Raw genomic sequence first — 11,086 nt, 5'->3', positions numbered from 1 at the left:
ATGTGACTTACCGAATAAATGTGGTCGGCGAAGTAAGCCAAAGGTGGTGCATGCCAACAGGCTTTGGCATTATCACGGTCAAGGAGATTTCAGTTGGAACGAAGTGAAAAACGGAAGAAATGACACTGCTGAAGATGTGTCACCTGAAAAAGCTGCTGTTGGAAAAGAAACTCTACCTGGCTTTGAGAGGGAAAACAGTGAAGCCGTTAGTGAAGTTACTACCACTGATGTGACTGCTACCGATAATGGGACATTTCCTGATGGATCAGATGAGCCCCACGTGAAGCAGAAGCCAATGAGACAGAGGCCAGTATGGAAGAAGATATGTCCTGTAAAATTAAGAGACTATGTTGTATTTTAATTTTGTGTTTGTAAATTCTATACATTTAAGTAAGTTATTAGTTAAATTGGTTAATTATCTATTGGTTAAATGTATGTGGCTATTGTTCGTCCCGAACAATACTAAGGAAGGGGCAGTGTTATGACAACGGAAATCACGCGATACTGGGAGCATGCGCACTGGAGCTTTTAGAAGGATCATGACTTATCGAAAAACCTCGTGAATGTCCGGGTGTTTGCCAGGTGCCCTCTTTTTTAGCATATAAGCCCAGCAAATAAAGCCAGCGATAGATAGATATGCAGACAGATTGAAGATATAGATAATTGAGTCAAGTGAACAGTAGTCACTGTAAGTAAAGTGTGTGAACCACTGTGATTTATAGCGTGTGTTATATAGGTTGTAAAGTTTAAAGCAACTATGGAAATTCTGTGTATTACAAAAAGTTGTATCCAGAAAGAATAAACTAGTTTTAATCAAAAAGAGACTTGTATTGCTGAAGTTTCTCGGAAAGAATTTTTACCAGAAATTATCAAACAAGTAGATATGTAACAGTATATTACCATCAACAAATTACCTTACAAACTGTTCATGTTATATAGAAATTTCTTGGTATTACTGACAATAATTCAAAACTGGTTGTGTAATAACATTGGAATTGTTACAATACTAGGCTCCAGTCAGGACAGTTTTATTTTTCTTACGGTTACTAACATATATTTGTATCAAAGTGATTAGGTCATGGAATGAGTTGCCACTTGACTGAGAATGGTGAGGCAATTTTCCAAAAGTTTAACATACTAATAAGAGGGAAGGTAATGACTTTTTGAAATATGTTTTTTGAACAAATAATAAAAACTTTTATTTCTCAGCAAATACAGACTTAAACTATTGTAATGCTACAAGATGTACAAACATGGTGAAGCATAAAATAGTATTAGAGAAAAAAACTACACACATAGCTCAGAGATCTTGTAGTGCCTGAGAAGCACATAGTAGAATTAAGAAATTCTGTGTTGATCTTCACAGATTGAATGGGTCCACTGTACAATTCATGTACCAATTATCTAGTATTCAAGAAACATTAAATAGGTTAGGCAAAAACAAGAATTTTCTATATAGATTTGCAAAATGGTTAATGGCAAGTATAAACGGACGAGAAAGATAAAGAAAAAATAGTTTTTCATCCTACCATCTTATAAATAACAAAATAACCATAAATCACATGGTTCAGCATCCTTTCCCTCACTGGACTGTGGTTCACCTCAGAATGGATAGTCCAAATTAATGAAGAAGTCCTCAAGAAATCAGGTTCCATGATTCATCAAAGTTTTCAAAGCAACTTGCCCCTTGTCTCAGAGAGAGTTCATGCTTTGCACTGAAGTATGCCATTGTCACTTCACAAACAGGTAAAGCAATTTCCAAGCTGTGTTTTCTTTTCTCCCACTTGTCAGAGAGGAGAAAATGCATGCTCTGCCACCTAATAGTTATACACACTCCTGAGGTGGACTTCATCCACTTATGGTACCTCCTTTCTTACTTCTAAGTCAGCTGGATACCTCTTCTCTGAATAATTCCCTAGCCCATGAAGCAATGATATGAGCATAAACAAGAGCTTGTTTCTTTTCCTGATGGTGAGCCAACTTGTGGCAGTGATGCTTATCCACCCCCACTGTCCAGTGTCTGTGAATTTGTCACCTGGGTTCAAATACTGAGGTTTAACTTTAAGGGAAAAAGATGGTCCTAGTTCCTCTGTTTTTTGAGTTTGCAGCAGCAGAGGGATGGCCTGTAGGGATCTTTGAAGCAATGAGGAAAATTCCACATCTAGGAGAAGGCTTTCCTTTAAATCCAAATGCTCCATATACTTACCACCCCTTCCTCAGCTCTTCGTTTATCCTCCAACAGATCATACACCCTTTGGCATGTAGAAATTACCCTCTCCACTCATGCTCTCAGGCACACTTACTGTCCTTCTAATAAACATATGTGGTTTTCTGCCCTTCTTGTCAATACTTCACACCCAAAATAATGAGATTCTGGTCAAAGCACCAAAATTTTCTGCATCTTCCTTCTCTACTGTATGGTATCTTGAGGATTTCCAGCAAAGCAGAGAAGTCCAGGCCTGCAAAAATAGGGAGTTTGTGGATCTCGTATATGGGTGTGTTTCGTAATGGGTGTGATAGTTGTCTAATAAAAATCACCACAGTTTATCATATAAACTGCAATACCCTATTATACAATTCCAGGAAATACCACAGATTAATACTAGAAATAAATGTATATATACATTAAAGAAAAAAGAACAGTGTGGCCAGCTCGAGCATCAGACTTTATTAAGCCAAATGCCCTGCTAATGTGGTGGAGGTGATGCCAATCTCTCTCTTTGCTAGTGGTTGAAAGAAAAACTATCAAAAAGCTGGATCATGAACTGTATGTTTCTAGACAAAGTGTTGTCTGTAACGAGCTGATCTGGGGACAAATAATGAAGTGATTGAAACTGGACCTGCAGGGACCTGGGCTTGTTCTGATCAAGTGGTCATTGGGGTGGGGGAGAGGGGAAGCTTCATGACTGCAGTGGTTAGCCAAGATGCGAATGAAAACCCCCAATTGCTGTATTAAGATAAAACCCAGATGGGATGGTCACTTGGTTGGAAAAACAATAATGGAAAAGAAAGCTGTGCTCCCTTGCTTTGTGAATGCTTGTTTGATCTGTTGAGCAAAGATCACCACTCAAAGAAGTAGCAATGGTTTGTTCACAACACTTGCTGGGTTTCTCCTGTACAAGCTAGAAGAATCATTTTATTGAAAACCAATGAATAAAAGGGAAGTTGTGCTCCTCTTGCTTTTTCAAGTGCCTATGTGATCTTCTGAGTGAAAATCATTACATGATGAATTGCAATGGTTTGTTCACAACCATTGCAGGGTCTCTTTTGTTATGGCAAGGACAGTCATTGGCTGTGCCAGCAATCACTGAAAGAGCTTAGCAACCCTTGCCTTTTGAGCCCCTGAGTGGTAATGTTTGATATGGTATATGGCATTACATGTACACATGCTATTCATGTGAAAGTAAGACAATTTTGGTCAAGAAACTGACAACTGAAAGGAGGTTGGACCCCTTATATTTTTGATAGCCAAGAGAGATCTCCTGAGCAAAGATTGCTACACTTATTGGAGTAGCGATAGTTGGCCTGAACATACCGCAGGGTCATAAAGGGAGCAAATGGTCTGCTGTGGATGTAACACATTATGCAAGGGTTTGTATATATTCCAAAAATGTTGATGTGCAAAGTAGTGACAGAACAAAAACTTTTAGCACTGTGTCACAAATTTTGGTTGAATGATAGTTCAGATAAATTCTGCCAGGAAGTGGTTTTCTAAGCTGGTAAAACCTCTTGGGTCTCACCAGTAACAAATGGCAGCACATTACCAGACTGTAACCAGCATAGTTGGAGAAAAAGGCGTGGAAGAGTAAGTCTTCTGAGTTATGTGAAAAATAATTGATATCTCACCTCCATTTATTTTTCTAGAAGAAGAATTCCTGTTGTATGGTTGTTAATGCAAAAGACAAACTGACATTATCAGTAATTTGTCTGAAACATGATAACAGAGAAAGTGATAATAAGATATATGAAATGAAAGACAGGTTATATTCAATAAGGTCAATATTTCTTGTTTTTCAAGTATTTTTTATTCATTGCAATAAAAGTAACTAAAATGTAAAAATTAGACACTTATTAGGTTAGATAAGGAAGATAATGAAAACATATTTCTGCAAGGTATGCTCACGAGTAGCTTGTGTGTTATACATTTGATATAGTAATTTGAGCTACACATTTGACGAGTGATGTACAATTTGTATGGAAAGATTATTAGTTACACATGGTTCAAAGGGCAATAAAACAATAAAATTAAGCATAAACAGATGTATACGGCTATGAATCTTAAGCTATTTAGGATGAACAAATATAGTTTCCTGTTACACTTTGCAATCATTCTAGAAAAAAAAAGAGTAATTTAAATTTATTCCATTACAAGGTCAGTCAAATCGACCGATTCTTTATAGAATTAGAGTAGAGAAAATAACAGATAAAATATACAGTTTTAATGAAAAAAAGCTTGATACTTATTTAGGAGGTTTTAAAGGTTACACAAATGACATTTTCAAATAAAGAAATGTGCATTTAATCTTAACATGAATATTGGTTTGCATTTAGAGCAGTCAACAATCTGACTTCATATATTTACAGACAAATCTTCAGAAAAAAATACTTTCTTAAAAATTCTGAATTTTTATGTACAAAAGAGCTGTACCATTTACTGAAGGCTTGTCAAATTTTATGAAGATACACAAAACAAATTAAGTTATAGTATGAAAACTCTGATGAATACTTTGTGGTTACAAGGTCCATCATATTGACCAATCACATATGGAAAGAGTTAACATTTTCAGAGGTCTAGGAAGAGCAAGTGAAGTATCTGGCTTTAACATGACTGCAATTTCCTGTGTAGCAAGGTAAAGCATGACCACCTCAGGTTAAGAAATTTACCAAGAATGCACCTAACCTGTGACACTTTTACGACCAGTTACAAGTGTAGGAAGATATGTTATACTGTTGTTATCAGCCACCCAGCCTGTGTTAGAACTAGTAGTTCCTAGAATTTCAGGCACAAGATCCTTCAGACTTTGCATAACACAAAGACTGGAAGGCACCAAAGTGTTACACACACTTGTGCTAATGTTTGATGGCAATAATTCTGGCTGCATTCAAGTTGAGACATTCAGTGCTGGTGTAAACACTGTACAATGTGTGTGACCCAGAGACAAAGCAAGCCTAAACAGGATACACTAAAGAAAAGAATTGTAGGTTCTCCTCTGTAGGGAATAGCCCTGGATATTACCAGGCTATTCCCAGAGAGGGACTGAGATCAGCTGCTGTATATATTTATGGCTATGAACTATTTCTTGAAATTGTGCAGTCTCATCTATTGGCTGATACTTTCACATAACCCATGGCTGATGTGCTGGCAGACCAATAGCCAAGTTCAGAGCACCTGAAGAAATCCACACCAATCAGTGATCTTACTCTCTAACATCTGTTTTCTGAGTTGTGTAAAGTGTTGGGTGTGGTGGAGACATGCACTTCGCCTTATCACCCCAGTCTGACAGTTTAGTGGAATGAGTGATATAAACTGTCAAACATATGCTTGCTAAGCTTGTTAACCCCAATGAATTGAGTGGGATGAACATTTTCCTACATCATGTTGGTGTACCATGCAACTGTACAGAGATCAACAGATTGTTCACAGTATATGTTCGTCTCAGAAGTTTTTGCTACCTTTATACAAGGTGTACAGTCTTCCTTCTACAGCAGACATCCTACAATGTCCTCAAAAACATGTGGAGTTTTTAAGGCCTGCATTAGTTTATTTGCATGAATTTGCACATCAACAGCTTGGAGAGGCTGTCATATGACAGAAAAGGTGTTGCTGGAAAGAAGTTCTGATAACTTTGAGGCTAGCCACAAAACTACTAGAGATGGCCTGACATTTGATGCAGTGGAAACTATGGATGGAGATGCATAGCTTACTGACACATCTGACATAAGGGACCTCACTGCATCAGTTGTATGGCTGGATCTAAGATTTCCAGGATCTGGGAAGTCCATTAACCATGGACCGGTCAGTGAATGCCTATCCGACCTTAGATGTCCTAGTTCCAGCAGAGGAGAAGTCAGCAGATCCAATCTGACTGACAGAACTAAGCTTGTAGGTGGTTCAAAAACTGAAGATGTCCCTGGCATCTTCCTCAGCCCGTGTAAAGAAGTTCTGGTAGTTCATGAAGCATGACAGCCATTCGTCAGGTGTCCAGCCAGTGGGTGCATGACCACCTTGCAGAAGACTCATCAATTATGTATCCACCTCTTATGGAACCAATACATACTGAAGCCAAAAAAGGTGTTTATGGAGCTGAAGTCAATTCAAGGGTTGGCTGGGCTCCAGGTAAATGTTTTAGAGCTGAGGGATAAGGACCAAGCTGTGTTTATGAAAAACTTGCTAGTTACTGTCACCAACAGTAGGGTAGCAGCCCATAGTACTTCAGTAAACCAGAAGTCATCAACAACGTATGCAGCCAAGAAGTATAAGGTGAATGAAGGGACCTCTACCTTAACAGTAGGTAATGTGAGACACCACAACAGCTGCAAAGAACATCCTACCAATTATAAACATCATAATCCAACTGACTTTGCAGCAGATCCTGGTGCTGAAGTGGTACTGCCAGTAGATGGTCACAAAGTGGATAAAGACTTGGACCCTGAACATCAGGGAGGAGGACTGGTTGTGTTGGAGAGACACTCCAGCATCCCAACTGGAAGAGGAAGTCTGCTAGGTAGGTACATAGTTGGTGCAGACTATGAAAGCCTTGACCGGAGCCCAATCCAAACCAATCATGGTAGGAAGTTAGGTTAAAAGTATATTTCACTCCCCGAAGGGAAATGAAATATAACCTGGGGCGTTAAAAACTTCCGATTCTCTTCACCCCACTTCATAAATAGTATTAAGAGGCCAAGACTTTTAAGAATTAAATGCTTACATGAGTGAAAGTTTGCATGGTTAATTTTCCTAATGACAAATTTACAAGCATTGGGTAGATCTGAGAGGAGACAAGGAAAAGAAGAGAAAGGAGGAGACCTTCGCTGAGTTGATTGATGTTTCCGAAAGTTTTTCTCTCGGCGAGACCCGTGTGTTGGTAGACCACTTGACTAAGGAATTCATGATGACAGGCATCGGAGAGCTGAGTGGTGTAGGGCTGAGCAGGGAGATTCAGATTGAGTGCATCCGTTTTTGTCTAAAATACTGAAAGTAAGATAATTTAAGAGTAGTTGGCTAGATTTTAAGAATTCAGATTTTAACATTAATAGTGAACTTTGATATTACGGTCCATTTCAGGGCTGTGATCGAAGGATCCAAAGCATAAGGAACATTTTGTTGTGGGTGGAAATGGGAGTACCCAGAGGATACCCATTTTCACTGATAGAGTGAACCAGAGACCATTTTAGTGGTTTTGCTTTCAAGATTGAGGTGAGAGGAATTGGACCTGGTGCTTATCATTGGGTTTCTATTTATTTTTTATATATTCCTTTCCTCATATATTTGTGTGGATATATTTTATGAGATAGGTATCTCTGTATCTTTCTTTTAGTTTTGTTCTTTTTAGTTATCTTTGTATTATGTTGAGATTGTCATTCTTTGTTAAAGGACTAATTTTCTTTTGACATTGTACTGCAATGTTTATAGTGTTTTACGGCGAGTTTACTTAAAATGTGCTGGTATTTGTTGGTATACATTTTGCTTTTCATAACTGTGATTTTTGTTGTGTCATTATCTTGTATTCTTTGTTGTTTTGGATGTATGTGGTATGATTGACTTTTAAATGCATCTTGAGATGTTACTGTTAAAGGGTTTCTGGCTGTGTATTATATTCTGCATTTAATTTCATTCATTCATTATTAAAGGATGTGTTTCTTGCAATACAAAATTATTGATCATTACAGTACTTCATTTATTATGTGATGCAAATGTGTTCCTTTTATTTGTTAAATTGTTATTTAATGTCCAATTCTATCATGGTAAAAAAAGATTTTGGGGAACTATCAATGTTAAAGAAAGTGTCACTATATATCTTTTGTATTTTTCATAGTTAAAGGATTTACTTTTGTTTTGTGATATAGTTCATTTGGATTGTGTTAATGATAAAGGGTCTGTTTTATGTGTTTGATTATATTGTATCAAGGGTTTTGTTTGTACTTTTCATCATTGCTAAAGGATTTCATTATAAATTTTTACTGTTAAATGTTTTCTATTAGTGTGTGTACTTGCATCAGTGTTAAAGGGGTTTATTTTTACATTCATGTATGATTTCATTGTTAATGAGCTGTTTCTATGCATAATTTAGAAGTACCTGACTTTCTTTGTTAAATGTTTTTTTTTCCTGTATTTTAGTATATTTCAATGCTAAAACCAATTTCTTTCAAGTGTATTTATATAATGTAGTTTCTTTATTTAAAGGTTGTGAGATCTGTGTGATGTGTAAATGTTTTCAGTGGCAACAAAAACTTAACACACTCCTTGATATCAAAATCATAGATAAGGCTTTTATCAAACTTTAGTACTGTAAAAAATATATCAATTCTAACCTGTCACCTATCAAAAATATAAAACTTATCAATTTTGTTTCATTCCCTTTTAAGCCAGAAATTGCCAATAAAAATATCAGCCTATCTAATAATTTCATCATTGAAGTAAAAACTGCATTGAAACCTTCACATAAGATTAACACCTTACTACCTAACCTGAAAGAATCCCTACTGAAGGAACAAAAGCAAAGCATATGTAGTATCCCATGTTAATATAGAAATAAATATATAGGACAAACATCATATTCCTTGGAAATAAGATGTAAGGAACATCAAGGTCACAAGCATAGAGATGAATTCCAGATACCTGCTTTAACATACCATCAATTTGAAACACAGCACAAAATACTTTGGGATGAATTTCTTTTCCTACACAAACCAAAAGCTAAAAAAGAAAGAGACTGTTTAGAAACTATAGATATCATCAAAACGAACAATCTCTCGGTAAACCATGATAATAACATGATGATAACATCAGCCATATTTGGCAAGGTCTGTTCATCACTCATACACTTGACTTTTACCTATAATCTTGTCACCTGTTGAAATTATTTATGTCACATGTAATCTTTGTGTCTTTTTAATTATATATATAAACCCTTTATTGCTTATTACAGATCATACCTGAATGAGACAGAACAATGTTCTGTTAAAACATGTAATATGTTTCACCATCAATAAACTCTTCCTTATGTTTATAAATCATTGTTTGCTTACTTATTATTGCATTACTAACAAGATTCAACAATTCATGAACCACCTAATCAGAGAACATCCCACAATACAATTCACAAGAAAAATAAAAAAATTCCAATTCCTAAATGTGAGGGTTACCAAGACACATAAATCTCTATATCACGGGAATTTATAGAAAATCAACAAATGCTTGTAAATATCCTGACAATAGATCAAATCACCTCAACAGTGAAAAGAACAGCATCATAGTCTAGTTTACAGAATGAACAGGGATTGTAATACTGAAGATACTAAAAACAAGGAAGTGAAAAACATTTTTAAAACCCTTATTGACAATAGATACCTAGAACATTTGTTAAAGAGGACAAACACCAATAATAATCTGAAAAAAGTACAGATATACAGCCATGTTCCCCTATGACAATTGTCTCTATGAAAACATACAGAAAATATGTAAACAAAAGTCAGAACAGTATTCAGAAGCCACAACACAATAAAATCACAGTAAGAACACATCAAACCACCTAAAAACCCAATGGAGAGCAAATACATTTACAATACCCCTTGTGAATGTGGATTACAATATAGTGGAGAAACAAAATGACTAACAAAAGGTACAGTTCAGGAGTATATCATACATAGACTCTGTAATACTGATCTATATGCAACAGTTCTTAATGCAAGAGAAGATAACATGATAAATTGGAATACTACTAAAATAATGGTATGAGATAAATACACACGAGAAAGAGAAAAAGAAGCTTTCTAATTCAAGTGACTAATAACACACCTAGTCAATCTAGAATCCAAGTCACCAAGGCCTGGATACCTCTTTGGTAACATTCAAATAAATTAGCTGATAAAGTCCTGACTGGGGAGACTCCAAATAGGTAGATAGTGTACTAGTCTTTGTTTCAAAAGTTCCCTAGCCACTACCAACCAAAACATAATCCTCGTCAGGACTTTCCTAATGATAACAGCAGATTAGCAGCCAAAATGCAGGATAAAAACTAGTCTGTAACTAGTATCTTGTAATTAAAAAAAATAGTAACTAATTAACATTCTCATTCAGGTTATTGTACAGGCTACTAAAAATGACAACAATTGATATTTGATTGCCATAAGCTTACTGTATGTACTTATTTAAAAATATCTTACAAGACTAATATCTAGTAATAATAATATTGGCAAATGTCTGTAACTGACATCGTTATAAAACTTTCAACAAGCTCCTATAGAAAATGTACACTCACAAAAAAAATACAAAAATGAACTTTCAAACGTTTCATATAATATTTGAACAACAGTTTTCAAATATGAATAACAAACCTGTGGTATGATTGTCAGATTTGAACGTAAGTCATGAAGTCCAATATGAGAAATGTCTACACCATCAATAATTATGCTTCCCCCAGCTGGCTCAATTATTCGAAACAGAGACAATGTCATAGAAGATTTTCCAGCTCCTGTTCTACCTACAATACCAACCTATAAGTAAAGCAGTTTACATTATCTGTAGCTTACAAAAATGTTTTACTACAAACAAAATTAATATTACATCTAATATAGATATATATATAGGTCATATCCCATTTATTTATAACTTGTTAGCACAAAATGTTTATGTACATTGTAGGGCAACAGATACATTACATCTTATAATCATAAAATACATAAGAGATAAATGCAGCAAAATTATATCACTGTAAAAAACAACACAGAAACAGAAACAAATGTTAACATTTTCCTAAATTGAAAATGTATTTCCAATAATACTTACCTCCGCTGACACTTATAGCTATTATTTGATCACCAGGGTTTCATCTTTTCCCACCTAAGCATTGGTCTGATTTTTTCT

The 11,086-nt window shown here is 35.6% G+C and overlaps 1 protein-coding gene across 1 annotated transcript in view; it reads right to left on the bottom strand.

Annotated features, from left to right (window-relative positions):
* LOC106469313 (multidrug resistance-associated protein 1-like) overlaps positions 1–11,086 on the bottom strand; it is a 115,056-nt gene that overhangs the window by 25,431 nt on the left and 78,539 nt on the right. The window contains exon 10 of the mRNA XM_022397800.1: positions 10,558–10,716. Within this exon, the coding sequence (XP_022253508.1) occupies positions 10,558–10,716 (159 nt within the window). The remainder of the gene's footprint in view (positions 1–10,557; positions 10,717–11,086) is intronic.

Source organism: Limulus polyphemus, unplaced genomic scaffold, assembly GCF_000517525.1.
Source record: "Limulus polyphemus unplaced genomic scaffold, Limulus_polyphemus-2.1.2 Scaffold3420, whole genome shotgun sequence".
In the NCBI taxonomy this organism is placed as follows: Eukaryota; Metazoa; Arthropoda; class Merostomata; order Xiphosura; family Limulidae; genus Limulus; species Limulus polyphemus.
The sequence above is the reverse complement of the archived record's forward strand: the minus strand, read 5'-3'. Positions and strand labels throughout refer to the sequence as shown.